A 20,103-nucleotide genomic window follows, 5' to 3' on the forward strand; every position below is an offset into this window, starting at 1 on the left:
CTTAAGGTAACTTTAAGAGCCAGTCTCTGTAATTATACAATTTATGAATTGGCTTATGCATATTATATGCATATTATACTTTCCGTCTGTTGCAAGATGACCTTGCAGAGTAGAGTAGCTGGGGATGCGTGTACAAGCAGTCTGCAGGGCAGAGCGAGAGTGGAGGAAGGGGGGCGGGGGGAGATTTAAAGTCTTTAATCCCGTGTCCTCAATCCTTCCCTTTCTTTCCAAGGGAAGGAAGGGAATCGGACACCTGTGGCTCGCGCGTAATAAATTGTTCGTTTACCAAAAGCGCATACTTTCTCCCAGCAAGATAATCGCGCTTGGATTTGCGTTTCACACGCTACAGTTTCCGGATTTCATTGCATTTGTTCATTTTTTCTGATCTAGCTAAACAGCTAGGGATATTTGAACAGTTGAGGTTACAATTTCGAGGACGGGAGACGACACGACAACAGCGGATTCTGCAAGTAAATCAAAAGCATACAGCTTCAAAAGTAGCTTCAGGTCTAAAACTCGGTCCTCAATGAGCGACTTGGAAAATCCTAACGCGGAATCAAAGCTGGAGGCGGTGATACAGGTGATAAAGTCACATAATGTTATGATCAATAGTCTAAGAATGTGAAAACAGAATTTAATTAAATATATAGGCTCTATAATATTCTTCACATTTTCCTGCAGTACTTTTTTCCTGAAACTTTGAGCTTTGCTTCAAGTTTGTTTGTTCAATTGTGCAGTGCACCCGTGGAATTCTGCCTTTAAAGCTTAGGTATTATTTAATGTGTATTGTAATTTTGCATGTATTCAAAATGTGGCTGTGTGCAAATTCTGTGTGTGTTTGTTTACCTCTGCGGTCGGATTCACCGTGTGTGCCAGCACTGTGGGTACATCCCAGGGTGACTGAGTACAAATCACGGCTGTGTTCCGTTATAAAACCGTACATCTCCGCGGCCGACCCAAGTCACTGCTGAGACACCACCTGTTCCAACCGCACGGGCCTCGGGATCTTATACTCACCGCATGAGTGTATAAGATACTGCGTGGCAGGGCTTGAAAAAGGAACGTGGTTGTCATCGCACAGAATCCAGAATTCTTAAAAGAGAGGATGGGGCACATTCCCCTGACTCTTCTGTCAATTCAAGTCATTCTTGAGAAATATTGTTCAGGTTCATCTGGAAACGAAAAGCTTATTGAAAAAGATACATTAAAAAAATAGCATTTGTTTTTATAAGCTGAAAGAATTCCAGTGAATGTTATGTTGAATCCGTAGATAATATTGTGTAATCCAAATTTATGAACTAATTGCATCAGTGAAGTGAAGCTTCACTGTTTGCTTGATATTAGGTGTGTTTCTAAAATAGCATCACCTGGCCCTCCTCCTGCCTCTCTCCACCCTGTTGTCTCACCCCCTGTCACTCTGTCCATCTGTCCCTCTCCTAGAGGTTGGAGGAGAGCGTGCTGTCGGAGGAGAAGCGACTGACGGTGAGGAGTCCGACCCACGACGGCCCGCCAACCTGCCTGCCGGCGCGAATCAGAGAGATCGTTACTAAGAACCTCAGTGACAGCAGTGAGTGGCTCAGCTACAGTGTACATAATCAAACTCAGAGTGCCCAGTGCACACACTCAGCACTTCTGTAGGCACCACTTATGCACTCTGAAATTCAGCAAATCCTTGTTAAACAATTGTCACGCTGAAATACAAAACGCATGCGCGTGCATGCACACACTCACACACACACACACACACACACACACACCTACCTACACACACACATGCACGCACGTACACAGGCACACACACACGCACTCACACACACACACCTACACACCTCATCCCTCTCTCTCTCTCGCTCTCTCTCTCCCAGCCACAGGCACCATGTCCTCAGTCCTGTCGCTCCAGGAGGAGAACAGGGTGCTGCAGGGGGAGCTGGCGCGGCTGGAAGACCTGCTGGCGCACAGCCGAGCGGACCGCGACGAGCTGGCCATCAAGTACAGCGCCATCAGCGAGAGGGTGAGAGCCGCGGGGGGGCGGGGTCTGCGTTTCATCTGGACATATTTAAAATGATTTAATTGGCTATTGCATATTCAGCTATTAAAATAAAATGTTTTTATATATTATGATAAAATGCTCTGGCCATTGGGCCGCTTATGTGTGTGCGTGTGTTTGTGTGTGTCAGACATGGGATGTAGTCTTTGGATAGAGGACTAAGGAGACTGGAATTCAGAAAGGTTGTTTTGGATATAATTGAGAAAAGGACTGAAGGAATACCAATGCACATTACCCCGTATCTTTCTTTCCCTTTTATTGGAGAGAGAGAGTTTGGGTGGTCTCCTTGACGACCGGGGCAAGAATGAAGTGAAGTGGCAGGTTGCTATGGCGGTTGTCACCCCTGGTGACCGTAAACAAGAGCTTGAATGGAGCGCTGAGGTTGGGGAAGGGACATTGTATGGAAAATGGGAGGCTATGGATTAGCGGAAAGAAAAATGGGGAGTTATCCTTGGTTATGTAGCGGTTCAGCTGATAATTCATTAGAGATTACATTTTTTTTTATTATGGAAAATTCCGTTTTCCTACAGTACTATTCTTATGTCTAAACAGTAAAATTCTAGAATTATATTTGGACTTCATCTGTACAGCTTCACATAGAAGTGAAAAACATTATATATATTTAGTTTTTTAATTTAGTTGAATTTGTGTTATGAAAATGGAAATATTTTATTTCATGATATTGTCACCTTAAGGAGAATGTGAATGGTTGACAGGCATTTCAAAGGGCAGCCTTCCTGTGGTCCTTATGGGGTTGCCATAGAAGCAGGTTTGTTTATCAGGGAAGTGTGGCAGTCACCATAGAGATGGCTTGGATCCCTCCTGGAGGGCTGTCCATTTCAGGCATTCCATTAAATGAATGCCCTTTTGTAAAACCTCTTTGATTAAAGGTTTTGGTTTGAAATTAGTTCTGACTGAGCTGATTTGGAAACATATCAAATAATGGCCAGATGAATACTGATAGTTGCTGTATTTATAGTATCAATTATAACTGTAACCCTGAATTGTGCTAATCTGCGCAGGCCCATTTGAGGGGTTCAGTGCTGCATAGAACCCACTTGTCACCTGCGTTACCTGTAGCTCCATGATCTCAGCAGAGCAGCACTGCAGTCTCATGCAGAGTTCTGTGCAGACTTTGCAGCACTCTAGGTGTACCTAATCCTCTGGGTCACAATGCTTTGGATTTAAAATTATACAGAGGATTGCGAACTATATGCATGACTCCTGATATTTGCATCTCAATATTCCCAAAGCATGAAGCTATTATTAGCAGTCAATAATATTTTGTCTTCATACAATAAGAATCCTCTTATCACTTGTCAATTAAGATAAATATTTGGGTCTAAATTGTTTTTAAAAGTGTATTTACGCAGTATTTGATGCAAATGGCATGTCTGGAGAAGCGACTGGTCACCACATTGTTCTTCATGGTAACCATTCCGTGGTAAACATTCTCGTTGTTGGGTGATGTCTGCGCAGCTGGAGCAGGCGCTGCGCTTGGAGACAGGAGAGATGGAGCACGACTCGCCGGAATCGCGCAGCCTGGCGCAGCAGAACGTGGATCTGCGCAGACGCCTGGACGAGGAGCAGGCAGCCTACAAGCGAAAGCTCACCGCTTACCAGGAGGGCCAGCAGAGACAGGCTCAGCTCGTCCAGAAGCTACAGTCTAAGGTACCTATGGTATGCAGTCCTAGAAATGCCAGTCTAAGGTACTTCACTGGCGCAGTCCTAAGGAAAGTCAGTCTAAGGTACCTTCACTGGGGTATGCAGTCCCTAAGGAAATGCCCAGTCTAAGGTACCTTCACTGGGGGCTGCAGTCCCTAAGGAAATGCCCAGTCTAAGGTACCTTCACTGGGGTCTGCAGTCCCTAAGGAAATGCCCAGTCTAAGGTACCTTCACTGGGGTATGCAGTCCCTAAGGAAATGCCCAGTCTAAGGTACCTTCACTGGGGTATGCAGTCCCTAAGGAAATGCCCAGTCTAAGGTACCTTCACTGGTGGCTGCAGTCCCTAAGGAAATGCCCAGTCTACGGTACCTTCACAGGGGTATGCAGTCCCTAAGGAAATGCCCAGTCTAAGGTACCTTAACTGGGGTCTGCTGTCCCTAAGGAAATGCCCAGTCTAAGGTACCTTCACTGGGGTCTGCAGTCCCTAAGGAAATGCCCAGTCTAAGGTACCTTCACTGGGGTCTGCAGTCCCTAAGGAAATGCCCAGTCTAAGGTACCTTCACTGGGGTATACAGTCCCTAAGGAAATGCCCAGTCTAGGTACCTTAACTGGGGTCTGCAGTCCCTAAGGAAATGCCCAGTCTAAGGTACCTTCACTGGGGTATACAGTCCCTAAGGAAATGCCCAGCTGGCTTCTCCAACTGTTGCCATTCCAAAACTGGAATTAAAAAAAATACTTAAAACACACATCATGTGGTTTGGTTAGCCTGCTTAATTCTGATTGGTTAGCACAGAAACTGTCACTGCTGATTTGTTTTCATGCCATTTGATAGGACAGATTTGAGTACACGCAGAGATACTTAGGAAAAGATTAACCTTGAAAAAGGAAAACGCCCTTGTCTATTGCTGGAAATATGGAGGGCGAACAACTCATTAATGCCAATCTCAACAATCCATATTTTAGCCACCGGCCGTAGTTCTTTCTGTCTCTCTTTGTCTTTCACGGTCATACACAGGTGCTACAGTACAAGAAGAAGTGTGGAGATTTGGAGCAGAGTCTGATGGACAAGTCCTCTGAGCTGGAGCACCACAAACTGAGTGTAAGTGCAAGCGCACAGCAACAGGTCTCTTACTGCATAACTCCACTGTACCACTGCCTGTATGCCTGCACTGTCCAACTGACACAACATAATGAAAATATTAACAAATAATTATCAAAGAAATCTTAATTGTTTTCATATGTGTTTCAGGAGTTAAATGCTACCCACAAAAGTGTCTAAGTAAATGGCTTTAATAATTTTTTGAGAGTAGCAGTACGGGAATTGTATTAGCACCAGTAACAGGGTGACCAAGAAGTAGTACCTGCTACACGGTAACATGCTTTATCTGCACCTTTCACAAACTGCATTTGAGTTGTATGCTGATGGACCGGAGTCTCTCTGTAGGGCAGGTGTGATGTGTCTGGCGGTAGTCTCCAACAGGACGAGGAAGCCAGTAGCGACCTGGAGAACGCACTGATCCGATTGGAGGAGGAGCAACAGAGGTAAGGGGAAAATACGTCATGTAACTAAAATGGATGATGATTTGATTGCAGGATTGAACTTTGGTGTTCTGGTCACATTTTAGGGTTTCACCTGCGTGCAAGCGCTAGCAAGCGTATCCATTGGGAGCCAAGATGGCTGCAGGGTGAGAATGTTGTTTTTCAAATCTGCTTCTCTTGCTGGTCCAGGAGCAGCAGCCTGTCTGCTGTGAATGCAATGCTGAGGGAGCAGCTGGAGCAGGCGGGGCTAGCCAACCAGGCGCTCAGCCAGGACATACGCAGGCTCACCGCCGATTGGACCAAAGCCAGAGAGGAGCTGGAGCAGAGGGAATCTGACTGGAGGAGAGAGGAGGAGGTGTGGCTTGGGTTTAGACATCACCTTCATATCAGATTCAGATTCAGATGTTTTTTTGATTGACGTGATTGTATACAATGTATTGTATTTGCAGCAATATCCTAACACAATGCCCTCCCCCTCGCCCCCCTAGTCTTTCCACAGTTACTTCAGCAGTGAACATAGCCGGCTGCTGACGCTTTGGCGACAAGTGGTTGGCTTCAGAAGACACGTCTGTGAGCTCAAGAGCGCCACCGAGAGGCTAGTATTATGAACTTCGTCACCTCAGCGCCATGTCTCACTCCTGCTCCGTATAAAACTCCCCCCATGCGGGTGGGGGCTTGACCCCCTGCCACCGTCTGAGCTGTGATCCCTTCCCTGTTATCCTCTGTGCTTTCTACCCATCCGCATAAAGCAAATACAAACACGACAGTCTTTGTGAAAGTCTTTAAAAGCCCATGATAGATCTCCATATAATAGGGTCAGTGATTACCCTTATACCAACATTACCCATAGCCTATCAGCTAGTGTGTGTGCTCAGCAGGAGAAGGTCTGAATGTTAACTGCCTCCTCATCAGCGTGTTTCTCTCTCTCTTCCCTCGCTCAGGGACCTCTCTGACATGCGCAACGAAATGGCGCGGGTGTCCCACGCCACGCAGTCGTCATGCGCGGGCGCGGCCGCCAGCCTGCGCAGCCGGGAGGGGGGCGCGGCCCTGGCGCTGGAGCGGGAGTCTGCGCAGCGCGCGCAGCTGGAGCAGCAGCTGCGGGAGCGGGTCGGCGAGATGATGGCCCTCCAGGCCAAGTACGACGCCGAGAGAGCCGAGCTCACCACCAGGTCAGAACGCCCGAGAAAAAAACGGGGTACACGCAGCCTGGGGCGCCGTAAGGGGGGTGGGGGGGGGGGGGGGGGGTTAGGACGATTCCAAGGGCCCTGACCTACAGGGGCCCTCAAAAAATACTAGAACAGGATTGTCTGGGGTTGAGGGGGCCCAACGTGAGATCTTTTCACGGGGCCCTAAATCCCTGGTGGGGCCCCTGAGTGCAGCAGCACTGTGTAGCGCGGCTGCAGGAAGCACCGCCGTCCCCAGCCGTTCTGCCCGTCGCTTCACCAGCTCTGCGTCCCTGTGTATCTCCAGGCTCGCAGACGCAGTGCGGGAGTCCGAGAGGCTGAAGTCCCAGAGCGAGGAGAAGGAGAGAATCACAGCGTCTCTCTCCCAGAAACTGGAGGTGAGGGACTCAGGTTGCTCCCCTTTGGCCGCTTTGCTCCCTTCTGTCTGTAGCTGAGGGCAGAGATTCGTGGGGCCTCCAGCCCCCTCCCTGCCGGATGACCCAGGGAGCGCTTGGCCTTTATACCTCAGTTGTGTTATTATAGTGAGCCAATGTCAGTAATAATTCATTAACATCACTGAATGCATTAACTGGTTTGTCTCCACCCACAGGAGCAGACAGGAGACGGGGAGGCGGAGCTCCAGTCTCTCAGAGCGCACAGCGAGACCCTTCTGCACACGCTCAGGGACATAGCCCAGGTAACGCACCCGCTCGAAAACGCTTTTCTGTTTTAGCGAGCGGCTGTCTCTGCCTCGCTGTGTCAGGCAGTCATGTGACCCTCTGACGTCCCCCTCTCTCCGCTCACAGGCCGTGCTGGCGGACGGCGACTCCGGCCTCGCCGCCCCCTCTTCGTCCTCGGAGGGCGAGCAGGAGGGCGCGGGGGCGTCCCTGCTGCCCCTGCTCCAGGCCGCCGCCTCCTCCGCCCGCTCGAACTCCCCGCGCCGCTCCTCCTCCCCCCGCCGCTCGCTGCCCCTCTCCCTGCCGGACGGCAGCCTGTCCGCCCTGAGGGCTGTGGTGAGCAGCAGGCAGCTGCAGCTGCAGGTAGGCCTCCGTCTGCCTGTGTTTCGTAGCCTGGCTGCGCAGAACTGCGCAGAACAGCACAGCTGTGATGCTTTTCTGGAACTGAGAGAAGCCAGGTCCTCAGGGCAGCTAGCTTAGGCGCTAGGGCTCCCTGAACTAGCAGCATAACTTTAAAATGCTCACACAAACACTGGTGTTCTCCACTACTGTTCATCACTCTGCATAAGAGTGTCTGCCAATTTATTGTAATGAAAAGTAATGGAAAACACCTGCCTGTATATGTGGGTATAAACACAGGTAAGAAGGCACCATTCATAATCACACCAATGGCCATTCTCCCCTGATGTTTTACTGCGGTCAGCCAGTGAGGCATACTATGGTTTCTATGGTTACCAGGGTTTCATGTGCATCTGCTAAGATAAGTAATATCATGCAGTGTTGAACAAACACGTTCAGCAGACTGTCATAAATACCACCCAGTCCTGTGCCGACTAGCTCAGAGGAGACGTTGTCCGTCGTGGGGCGTTAACCCGCCTGGTTGCGCAAATGTCCTTGAGCAAGACACCTACCCCAACTGCTCTGGCGAAGAGAGGCATCATTGAAAGGGCTTGGATAAAAGCGCTATATAAAGCAGTCCATTTACCATTTACCATTTACTCACCCCTGTCACTCTGCCGACCTCAGGAGATGCGGGGCGCTGTTGCGCAGTAGGCAGCAGCGGAGGCGCTGAGGCGAGAGGACGGGCGGCGGAGCGAGCTGCGCGGTCAGGACCTGCAGGGCGAGAGGGAGGATGCGCAGAGGCAGCGGGAGACGGCGCTGAGGGAGAGAGACCGCTCGGCAGGGAAGGGAGCGTGCCGGTGAGACAGGAAGGGCTGTGACATGAGGAATCCAAGCCGGATTTAGGGCATTGTAATGAGCATTCTGTTTAGGCTGTAAAGCTCTATACACAGGCATGGAAGAGCCTCTAATAGGAGTGCACAACATCTTGAGGTGGAGGCAATGCAACTCGTTATAGTACTTCTGCGTGTGTGAACAAAAAACCTCCTGAGCTGTGATGGTAGAAAACGAAGATGGCTGCAGACAGTTTAACAGGGTGTGGTTAGCGCAGGTGGTTAAACCACGTATGTTTTGCTTATAGGTAAAAACATAGGTGTAGTCATGGACAGTGTTTTCTCTGTTCTTTCTCTTTTCACTAAGTTACGCATAACATATCAGCAAACACATAAACTCGTATTAAACTTCCGCAGTATTTTAATTTCCATATATGTTCTCTTCTTTCTTTTTCTTTGTTCTCTCCCTCTCCCTCCCCTCTTTCCTTCTCCTCCCTCCTTCTCCCAGTGAGAAGGTCGGCCTGGAGAAGGCCGTGCAGGCTGCGCAGTCGAGGGCGCAGACGCTGCAGCTGGACTGCGAGAAGCTGCAGCTGACGGTGGCCGCCGCGCAGAGGGAGCGGGACCACGAGCGGGAGGAGAAGGAGGGAGCCGCGCAGGAGAGGGACCGGGCGAAGGCCGAGACGGAGCGGTAAGGTACGAGGGGCGGTGGGGGGCGGGGTGAGAGATTTGAGGGGGTTAGAGAGAGTCAAGCTTTTTAATGAAACGTTAGCGCCCCCTCCTGACCGCCTTGCCCCCCTGCCTTTCCCGCGCAGTCAGAAGCAGTGGGAGCAGAGCGAGACTCGGGCCTCCACGCAGCGCAGCGAGCTCTCCGCAGTGAGGGAGACTCACCACCAGGAGGCGGTGGAGAGGCAGGTGCTGGAGGGAGAGAAGGCTCAGCTGGCTGAGGCCCTGGCCAGGGTAACTCTAACTTTGGATACTGACTCTTTCACTTTCCCATCGTCTGTGTCTGTCTTTCTGTCTATCAGTCTGTCTCAGGATTTCTGCTTCATTTGTAATCTACCTGCTTCTGTCTGTTAATTCCTCATTGCCAATCTTTCCGTTATCATGAAAGAGTTTTATAGTGAATCGTCACCTTTTTCTTCACAGTTTTGTTTCCATTTTTCATGGATTTTAAGCTCAGAACTTCTCTTCCTGCTCCCCCTGTGTGTCCTTCTAGTCCTCTGTGGTGTACGACGCAAAATGGCCGCCACTGTAATTGAAGATGTGCCGTCTTTTCCCTCCTTCCTCCTGCAGGCCGAGTCCAGCAACAGCGAGCTCTCCCTCCTGCTGAACAAGCTGCGCTCAGAGGAGGCCGCGCTCCGGGACTCTCTGGCCAAGATGGGCAGCCTGAACGAGAGCCTGGCCCAGGACAAGTCCGACCTGCACAACATCATCATCCAGGTGGGAACGAGAACCCGCGGGACGGCTCGTCCACGACACCCACGTCCACATTTTTATCACGCCTGCCTTTTCCCATTGGCATTTTCTCTCTCTCTCTCTCTCTCTCTCTCTCTCTCTCAGCTGGAGGAGGAGAAGGGGCTGCTCCTGGCCCAGAAGAGGGAGGCTGAGCAGGACAAGCAGACCGTCAGAGATGAGCTGGTGCGCCTGGAGCAGGAGAGGCTGGAGCTGGACTCCGCCCGCCTCGCTCTCCACCAATCGCTTCAGGAGGCGGAGCTCGGGAGAGCGAGCCTGGAGACGGAGCTTCAGACAATCAGGGCGGACAGGGCCAAGCTGCAGGACAAAGTCACACAGGTGGAGCCCCGCCTCCTCTGTGCCATTCTGTGACCATTCTGTGATGCTCCCCAGTGTCCGTATGGACATTATTGTATTGTATCCCTGAGAGACTTTTGTTGAGAAAATATTGAGGCTCGCTCAGACTCATCACAGGCAGTTAACCCTTTGAAGAGCAGGGAATTTTTGGGAATGTTTTTTCAAAATTGTACATCAGTGTTCTAGGACTCCCTTGCTTCCTATTACCAGTAGTGATCAGTATTAGAATCTTCAGTTAAGAACATTCTAATCATGTATTTGTGAACTGAAGGTTTAAACTGCGTGCTATTGTGATGTATGCTACCATTATTTGACCCTTTGTAATAATGCTCACTTACGTACACCTGCACTCTTGACCTTCTCAGTTGTGTGGGGAGGTGAGCGCTCTGGGGGCGGAGCTGGGCATGGCCCGGGGCGAGGGACAGCGACAGGGCGTGGCCCTGGAGGAGGCAGGGCGGAGTCGGGGGGAGCTGGCCCGGGAGAGGGCGGGGCTTATCGTACAGCTCACCGCGTCTGAGAGGGACAATGCCACGCTCACAGAGGAGCTGGCTGCATTCAGGTAAGTCGACAAGCGTATATATTTTTTTGAAACAGGATAAATTTTGAAGACGTTTTACAGTTATTTCAAGAAAAATTCCGAAGTGACCTTATCCGTTGTTGGGAAAAGGTCATTTGAAGTATAAGGTGTAATGAATGCAAATACAACAGGAGTCTTTTTCCCTGGTGGGGCCCTGCAGGTCGGAGAGGGAGGCCCTGGAGACCAGCCTGTTTGAGGTGCAGCAGCAGCTGGCGCAGACGGAGTCGCGCAGAGAGCAGCTGGAGTCTGAGAACCAGGCCCTGCGTCTGAGCAGGGAGACCGCCAACGGTGAGCGTGGGGTGCGAGGAGGAGGGGGACAGAGAGGGGGGTGCAGGTACTCTGTCCCAAAAGGTCCCACTGACCTTTTTTAGCCCCCTAATGCTTGGACTAAAAATTCAGTTTTTTTTTTAGCTGATCCAGTACAAGTTACTGGTGCCAGAGAGAGATTAAATTTGGATAATTTCATTATCATTTACCTACTTGTGAAAATGGAGTAATTTATTAGTTGTTCTCGTGATGTACTCTTTGTTGATTAGTTTCATGTTGGGTGCTGGTTGTAGATTGTCTGCTCCACCCCCCCACCCCCCACCCCCATATTAACCCTGCCCCTCCGCCCCCGTGCAGCCGAGCTGAAGCGGGTGCGAGCGGACGGAGAGGCGGCCGTGGCGCACAGCGAGCGGGAGCGCGGGGCCCTGGCCCAGGCCCTGGCTCTGGCTCAGCAGGAGGCACAGCAGGCCCTGCGCAAGGCCATCGCCGACCACCAGGAGGAGACAGAGAGGCTGGCTGCTGAGAAGGTTGGGAAGTGTCATACAAACAACCACACACAGACGCATACACACGCACTCTCTCACACACACACACACACACAGGCCCTCACGCACACAAACACACACACCGTCACAAACACAAACACACACACTCGCTCACAAACACATGTGTGAACAAAGAGCTAGATAGAGCTAAATACTTTCACACCCGGAGATTGGTTGGAAGTCATGCTTAGGAGGTGTAGGAGCTTACACCCGGAGATGAGTTGAAGTGGGTAGGAGCTTAAGCCTGGAGTTGGGTTGAAGTGGGTAGGATGGGGTGAAGTGGAGTGCGGTGTGCGCCCTTTCGCACCCCTGCTCCCGGTGCTGACTGCGCTTCCCCCGGGGACAGGAGGCCGTGCGCAGGAGCCTGGAGGCAGAGCAGGAGGAGGCGCTGCGGAGGCTCAGGCTGCAGGCGGAGGACGCCCACCTGGCCGCGGAGAAAGAGCGGGAGGAGTGGAGGGAGGAGCTGAGTGCTGCAGAGGAGGACATGCCTCTGCAGGCGAGGAAGGGGACGAGCGCAGGGAGGAAGGGAGGGAGGGAGGGAGTTTAGAAAGGAATGAGGCAGGAAGGGGGAAGGAGGAGCGAGGGAGCGAACTCGATCTCCCCAGGTCTGCATTTGCAGTCCACATGCAGATTTCTCCAGTACACCCATGATTGGAGCTCTGTTCCATAGGACCTCTTTGAGGAAAAAAAAAAACATAAAATTGAAGTGATACTAATTTGGATAATAGGATGTAGAGCAGGAATGAGGGAAGGGGGGGAGCTAAAAAAGGAAAAATTGACTGTTCAGTATTAAAATACCTTCTTTAAACTGCAGTATCCATGAGGAAAAGAGAAACAAGATCGCCAACAGTCTTCATTTACGTAGAGTCTTCCCTGTTTATAAATGTGTTACTGTAGAGTGGAGTTTCATAGTCATGTCTCCCCACACCCCCCACCCCCACCCCCACCCCCACCCCAGGCGCTGTCTCTGAAGGAGACGGAGAAGGCGGTGCTTGCAGAGAAGCTGTCCGCCCTGCAGGCGGAGCTCGGCGCGGCTGCCCTGGAGCTGGACCGCTTGCGCAGAGAGGCCGTGCACTGCAAGGAGCAGGAGAGGGTGAGCACGCTCGCGGCTAATGCGCCACGGCTCCCCCTACTGGCCACAGCCGTTAGTGAATGCAAGGGGCCTTTATTTCCACCCATGGCGGAGGAATGGGCACTGTTATGGGCTCAATGTGTGATAGGGGCTACAGACTGAACTCTCTCTCTCTCTCTCTCTCTCTCCTCTCTGGCCCCGACCCCGCCCCCTCCCAGGCCATCGTGGGGGACCTGAACACAGAGCTGCAGGAGCTGCGCTCCCAGCTGCAGGACGCAGTGAGCTCATACCAGCGGGAGCTGCAGCGGCTGCAGGAGAGCTGCGCAGACCTGCAGACGCACGCAGACACTGCCCTCAAAGAGGTGAGCGTGAGTGGGAGCGAGGGAAGTGGACTTCAGTGAGGATTTTTAAACATTTTGTTATACCAGTATACTGTTCGATCTTCTTTATCCAAACAACCAGCTTGTATTGCATCACTACTGGGCGTAAATTCTATTTTAAACAGTATAGAAGAACAGCAGGTAGATGCTACTCTGACTTCGCACTTTCAAGAATATAATGTACTTTAAATATCAGTATGACAGCAACATAGAACAACAATGCCAGTATGAAATAGATCATCTGAAATGTGCGAATGTCACAAACAGATGTAAATAAGAAACTATATGATAGTGCCATTAGCAGCATTGCATTGTGCTGGATCTCTGAAGTGCAGATGACTTTGCGTACGTCTTCTGTGTGAGGTTGTGCCTCCTCTCCCCCCCTCATTCTGCTCCTCCTCCTCTCCCAGCTGGAGGAGTGCAGGGGCGCCCTCTCGGCCAGCGAGGAGGCGCGGGATTCGCTGAGGCGGGACCTGATGGAGGCGGAGAGGCGCCTGTGCCAATCGCGGGACGCCGGCGAGGGGCTGCGGCGAGAGAGCCTGGAGCTTCGCCGGGCGCTAGGAGACGTCACCAAGGAGAAGGAGACCCTCGGCCAATCAAACACGCAGCTCAGGGAGGCCCTGAGAGCAGCCGAGAGCGAGAGAATCAGGTAGTTCAGATCTGCTGGAACCAATCTGGATATTATATCACATCACATCACATTACGTTACTGGCATTTAGCAGACGCTGTTAGCCAGAGCGACTTACACAACGTTTAGCACAGAATCAATTTATACAACTGGATATATACTGAAACAATTCAGGTTACGTACCTTACTCAAGGGTACAACAACAGTGTCCTACCCAGGAATCAAACCGGTGACCTTTCGGTTACAAGCCCGGTTCCTTACCCATTGTCTACACTGCTGCCCAGGATATAATTAAGTAATGAGGACTTTTGTATACAAATCTGCCCTTGATAATTTTGATGAAGTTGATACATTTGATACTTTTGAATGGGTGTTCAGAAGCAACCACATCCAGTAGGCACAGTAGTAATGGGCTCTCTCCCCTTCTTTCTCCTCCCCTTTCTCTCTCTCTCTCTCTACCCCCCTCCCTCCATCTCAGCGTGAAGCGCCAGTCTGAGGAGAAGGAGCAGAAGCTGGCCGTGCTGGAGGAGAGCCTGGCGTCTGCGCAGAGGGAGGTGACCGAGCTGCGCAGCTGCCTGCGGGAGGTGGAGCGGTCGCGGCTGGAGGCTCGCAGGGAGCTGCAGGAGCTGCGCAGACAGGTCAGACAGGAGCAGCTGCACGACAGGCCACACTAGCAGAAAACAGAGCGAAACGCCTGGCACGATTCATCCCAGAATCCACATACTCAGTTCACAGAGACACTGGCCACAGAACAGTAAAATGTATGACCAGACTGGTTTGATGGAAAAACTAGGTGGAATGCACAAGTGAAGGGAATGTCCGCCATTTTGTATCACATGCTTTTTTTCCCTGTTTTTTGCGCTTTCTCTCCCTGTCCTCCTCCCTCAGCTGAAGGTGCTGGAGGGAGAGAAGGAGCAGAAGGGCAGGGAGGTGGCGGAGCTGCAGGCCCGGCTCTCCCTGGAGGAGCAGAGGGAGGAGGAGCGGGCCAGGGAGGCCTTCGCTCTGAAGCAGAGGCTGGCCGAGGCGGAGACGGGGAGGAGCAGCCTCAGGAAGGAGGTGGGGTGACCTTTAGTGACCTCTAAGGCCCCTTTACTAGAGTCTGTATGATCTGAGGCCTCATGGAAAACTCACAGAGCCCAGAAAAAACAAAGCTAGCTTTGCAAATAGCTATACGCAGACAAAAAAAAACAACCCCCTCTTCCCAAAAGGAATACCCATAAACAAAAAAACACAAAATGGAGAAATATATGAAGGTAAGATGAGGTGATAGTGAGAGAGGGATGAAGCAGGGGAGGCATTAGAAAGAAAGGAAAGCTGATGTGAACAGAGAAGTTACTGAATCAAGAGAAGTAAAACAGTATTTCAGACATGAAGCTTATTGTTCTATTCTGCTCTAGTTCTGTTATTCTTCTGAATAAAAACATTTGCAGTAACATTATTAATTTAGTTTTTTTGTCATTCGTCTGTGACTCCACATTATTTATGAACAGAAAATGAAGGGCGTTGGGTGGAGCGTGCTTACGAAGCTGAATTTCTCCTGTCCTCCCTAACCTCCATCACTTATCTTCTCCTCCCTCCCTCTGTTCTTCTTCTCCCCCCCTCCCCCCCACTCTTCACTCTCTCCTCCCCCCCTCCCCCCCCTCCCCAGCTCTCCTCGGCGCAGCGGCGGCTGGCGGACTCGGAGTCGGGCTGGCGCGGGTGCGAGCGGGAGCTGACGGCGCAGCTGCAGGAGGCGCGCGGCTGCGAGAAGAAGCTGCAGGACGAGGCGCGGAACCTGGCGCTGCGGGCGCGGGCGGCGCAGGACGAGGCGGCGCAGGCCGGCCTGCGGCTGAGCGAGGCGCAGGGCAAGCTGGCCGCCACCGAGGCCGAGCTGGCCCGCGCCGAGGCCCAGCGGCGCGAGCTGGAGTTCCGCCTGGGCAGCCTGCAGTCGGCGCTCACCCGCACCCTGGGCATCGGCGCCGGCGGGCGGGGCCGGGGCGGGGGCGGGAGCAGCCCCGCCGGGACCTCCCCGGGCCCCCTGTCCGTCTCGCGGCCCCGCAGCCTGTCCCCCATGCGCCGCTCGATCTCCCCCTCCAAAGGTGATCGTGCGACCGCGTGGCGCAACTGCTGTAGCCAAGGTTGACCACTAGGGGTCACCCTGGTAATACACTGTCAACCACTTGCAGGAATGAAATCCATCGCAGAATTTATTCCTCCTAGCCTGTATTCATAAAAGCAGAGTGCCTTCATTTTAATGGAACAAGCACATTTGCGTGAAGAAAATGTGAAAACGTGCAGCACATAATATGATAATACTCTTTTAATACGTAATATTACTCTTTGATGAAAAGTGTTCATGATGAGGCACTGGTCTTCGGTTTCTGATGAGCTCAGATAAGTCTTGACCATTTGCATTTGAGTTTTGTCATTCCCATTTTTCATGTTAGTGTTCCTACCTTTGAGAAGTTTTGACAATGTACAGTGCACCATAGATATATTTGCTAGCCTCTAGTATGACTACAGATTTTGATCTTGTTTGGTCCTGACTTTGACATTTGTGAATGTCTTAGAAGGTGTAAATATTCTTCATATTCTCACAGAGACGGTCACTCTGAGATGGACAAACCAGAATTTGCCCCGTGTCTCATCTCCAGGTTGGGAAGATTTGGGAGGAAGTGGGTCCTCAGAGAAGGGCGCAGGTTCACGACCCGTCTCCCCAGAGAGGGGCGACGCCCCCCTCCCCCTCCCGCTGCCCGAGCTGGACCCCGAAACGCTGCGGTGTGGCCTGAGGGACTTCCTGCAGGAGCTGAGAGACACACAGAGAGACAGGGTGAGGGAGGGACACACCATAAAACACACAGAGAGACAGGGTGAGAGAGGGACACACCATAAAACACACAGAGAGACAGGGTGAGAGAGGGACACACCATAAAACACACAGAGAGACAGGGTGAGAGAGGGACACCATAAAACACGCAGAGAGACAGGGTGAGAGAGTACACACCATAAAACACACAGAGAGACAGGGTGAGAGAGGGACACACCATAAAACACACAGAGAGACAGGGTGAGAGAGGGACACACCATAAAACACACAGAGAGACAGGGTGAGAGAGGGACACACCATAAAACACACAGAGAGACAGGGTGAGAGAGGGACACACCATAAAACACACAGAGAGACAGGGTGAGAGAGGGACACACCATAAAACACACAGAGAGACAGGGTGAGAGAGGGACACACCATAAAACACACAGAGAGACAGGGTGAGAGAGGGACACACCATAAAACACACAGAGAGACAGGGTGAGAGAGGGACACACCATAAAACATACAGAGAGACAGGGTGAGCGAGGGACACACCATAAAACACACAGAGAGACAGGGTGAGAGAGGGACACACCATAAAACACACAGAGAGACAGGGTGAGAGAGGGACACACCATAAAACACACAGAGAGACAGGGGGAGAGAGGGCCACACCATAAAACACACAGAGAGACAGGGTGAGAGAGTACACACCATAAAACACTCAGAGAGACAGGGTGAGCGAGGGACACACCATAAAACACACAGAGACAGGGTGAGAGAGTACACACCATAAAAACACAGAGAGACAGGTGAGAGAGTACACACATAAACACACAGAGAGACAGGGTGAGAGAGGACACACCATAAACACACAGAGAGACAGAGTGAGAGAGGACACACCATAAAACACACAAAGAGCAGGTGGAGAGGGACACACCATAAACACAGAGACAGGGTGAGAGAGGGACACACCATAAAACACACAGAGAGACAGGGTGAGAGAGGACACACATAAAACACAGAGACAGGTGAGAGAGGGACACACCATAAATCACACAGAGAGACAGGGTGAGAGGGACTCACCATAAAACACACAGAGAGACAGGTTGAGCGAGGGACACCATAAACACACAGAGAGACAGGGTGAGAGAGGACACACCATGAAACACGCGAGAGACAGGGTGAGAAGGGACACACCATAAAACACACAGAGAGACAGGGAGAGGGGACACACCATAAAAACACAGAGAGACAGGGTTGAGGAGACACACCATAAAACACACAGAGAGACAGGGTGAGAGAGGGACACACCATAAAACACACAGAGAGACAGGGTGAGAGAGTACACACCATAAAACACACAGAGAGACAGGGTGAGAGAGTACACACCATAAAACACACAGAGAGACAGGGTGAGAGAGGGACACACCATAAAACACACAGAGAGACAGGGGGAGAGAGGGCCACACCATAAAACACACAGAGAGACAGGGTGAGAGAGGGACACACCATAAAACACAGAGAGACAGGGTGAGCGAGGGACACACCATAAAACACACAGAGAGACAGGGTGAGAGAGGGACACACCATAAAACACACAGAGAGACAGGGTGAGGGAGAGACACACCATAAAACACACAGAGAGACAGGGTGAGAGAGGGACACACTCTCATCTTGTTTTACCATCATCCTGTGGTTTGGATGAAATGTTTTTTCCAGAAGGATCTGACCTGGAGAGACGTGCTGCCAGCTATTACAGTACCACACAGCAGCGATGCAGTAGTGCTGCTGGTTTTCTCTTCTGCCTGGTAGTCCATGGTCCAACAATCTGATTGGCCGGAAATTACACTCAGCCGGTGCCTCGGATTGAAATCAGTCCCTGATTGGTGGGCATGAAATGAAAAGCAGCAGTTACTCCTGGCCCCGAGGGTCAGGTTAGAGTCTCCCTGCCATGCAGTGTTTTATCAATCAGCTCAGATCACTCTATCCTGCGGTATAAGATATTTCAGCGTTGGAAACCTGTGCCATGATGCAGATAGATTTTGAGGAGAAAGGGAGAAAAAGAAGGAGGAATGAAGAGGAGTGTATCTCTCTCTCTCTCTCTCTCTCTCTGACTGTGTTGTGTTGTGTTGCGTTGTGTAGGATGAGGCCCGCTGTCAGTTGGGAGCGGTTCAGAGAGAGCTGGAGGAGGTCAGTGGGGAGAGGGAAGCCGTCCAAACCCGCCTCGCCCAGCTCCACGCCACCCTGACCGACTGCCAGGAAGGTGAGTGTCACACCTCTGCCCAACCTCAAACAACTACCCCAACCGCTTTAGCGGTCACAGTCCACTGCCAAACACAGCCAACCTGCGTAACATACAACAGAAAGCAGACTCTGCAGAGCAACAGAGCTACTGTCATGGCGGCTCTGACTGTTATGGCGGTGAAGGCGCATGCCGTTTGAACGCTGCGCTGTGATTGGCTGCCGCTCCGCAGGGAAGCGTGGGGCGGACGGGCGTTTGAGTGCCGCCCAGGCCGCGCTGCAGCAGCAGGAGGAGGCGGTGCGGCGGGCGGAGCGGGAGAAGCGGGCGCTGGCCGACCGGGTGAAGGAGCTGGAGAGAGCCAATCAGAGCGCAGAGACCGAGAGGCGACACACTCAGGTAACTGACACACACCTCATCGACAGAGCCAGGTAACTGACACACACTCTCATTCTGATACAGAGACACAGGTAACTGACACACACTCTCATTCTGATACAGAGACACAGGTAACTGACACACACTCTCACACACAGGTAACTGACACACACTCTCACACTCAGGTAACTGACACACACTCTCACACACAGTAACGACCATCTCAGAAAAATAACTGACACACCACTCTCACCACAGGTACTGACACACACTCTCACACTCAGGTAACTGACACACACTCTCACACTCAGGTAACTGACACACACTCTCACACACAGGTAACTGACACACACTCTCACACACAGGTAACTGACACACACTCTCACACACAGGTAACTGACACACTCTCACACTCAGGTAACTGACACACACTCTCACACACAGGTAACTGACACACACTCTCATTCTGATACAGAGACCGAGAGGCGACACACACAGGTAACTGACACACACTCTCATTCTGATACAGAGACAGAGAAGCGTCACACTCAGGTATAAATATCAACAATCTGGCACACTAGCCCCCTTCCATCTTTATATTGCTTGCATGCACTCACTTTGTCACCCCGACTATCCCTGTCATCCTTTCTTTCTCTCGTCTCTTTTTCCCTCTTCCTCCCTCTCTCCTTTTCCCCTTTCCCTGGCACAGAGCCAGCTGGCTAAAACACACACTGTACTGACTGCTGGCTGCCAGGTCTGCCGCACGCCAAGCGTATGGGGAGAGGGAGAGAGAGAGAGGGAGAGGAGAGAGAGAGAGAGAGAGAGAGAGGGAAGTAGAGAGAGAGAGAGAGAGAGAGCAGGCAGAGGAGCTGTGTAAATGTTCACTTTCTCCTCCTGCTAGTTTATTGAAAGAGGTCTCGTGAGAATGCAGGGCTGTCAGCACAGTCAGCGCCGCAGTCAGCCTTTCGGGACCTGGCCCGGCCTCGCTGCGCACTGGCCCAGCTGGCAGAGGGGAGGACCGCCATTATGGTTTTTCGGAAGGCAATAAAGAGCCTATTCATCTGCACGGTGGCGAGCGGGGAATAAGACAGGCACTGGGAAAGAATGTGGGAGGTGGAGGAGAAAGAGAGCGAGAGAAAGAGAAACAAGAGAA

At 51.7% G+C, this 20,103-nt stretch overlaps 1 protein-coding gene across 1 annotated transcript in view; it reads left to right on the forward strand.

Moving 5' to 3' along the window:
* Positions 1 to 212: 212 nt before the first annotated feature.
* LOC135237923 (rootletin-like) overlaps positions 213 to 20,103 on the forward strand; it is a 29,166-nt gene continuing 9,275 nt past the window's right edge. The window contains 30 exon segments of the mRNA XM_064305482.1: positions 213 to 580; positions 1,441 to 1,567; positions 1,866 to 2,011; positions 3,527 to 3,718; positions 4,728 to 4,811; positions 5,157 to 5,254; positions 5,441 to 5,606; positions 5,740 to 5,846; positions 6,193 to 6,420; positions 6,722 to 6,812; positions 7,025 to 7,111; positions 7,221 to 7,454; positions 8,118 to 8,284; positions 8,772 to 8,951; positions 9,076 to 9,220; positions 9,557 to 9,703; positions 9,824 to 10,054; positions 10,438 to 10,631; positions 10,810 to 10,937; positions 11,274 to 11,443; positions 11,808 to 11,964; positions 12,406 to 12,554; positions 12,752 to 12,895; positions 13,324 to 13,562; positions 14,021 to 14,180; positions 14,431 to 14,598; positions 15,191 to 15,620; positions 16,176 to 16,351; positions 18,476 to 18,596; positions 18,808 to 18,971. Of these exon segments, the coding sequence (XP_064161552.1) occupies positions 527 to 580; positions 1,441 to 1,567; positions 1,866 to 2,011; positions 3,527 to 3,718; positions 4,728 to 4,811; positions 5,157 to 5,254; positions 5,441 to 5,606; positions 5,740 to 5,846; positions 6,193 to 6,420; positions 6,722 to 6,812; positions 7,025 to 7,111; positions 7,221 to 7,454; positions 8,118 to 8,284; positions 8,772 to 8,951; positions 9,076 to 9,220; positions 9,557 to 9,703; positions 9,824 to 10,054; positions 10,438 to 10,631; positions 10,810 to 10,937; positions 11,274 to 11,443; positions 11,808 to 11,964; positions 12,406 to 12,554; positions 12,752 to 12,895; positions 13,324 to 13,562; positions 14,021 to 14,180; positions 14,431 to 14,598; positions 15,191 to 15,620; positions 16,176 to 16,351; positions 18,476 to 18,596; positions 18,808 to 18,971 (4,884 nt within the window). The 5' untranslated portion in view covers positions 213 to 526.

The sequence above is a fragment of the Anguilla rostrata genome, chromosome 13, assembly GCF_018555375.3.
Source record: "Anguilla rostrata isolate EN2019 chromosome 13, ASM1855537v3, whole genome shotgun sequence".
NCBI classification, from domain to species: Eukaryota; Metazoa; Chordata; class Actinopteri; order Anguilliformes; family Anguillidae; genus Anguilla; species Anguilla rostrata.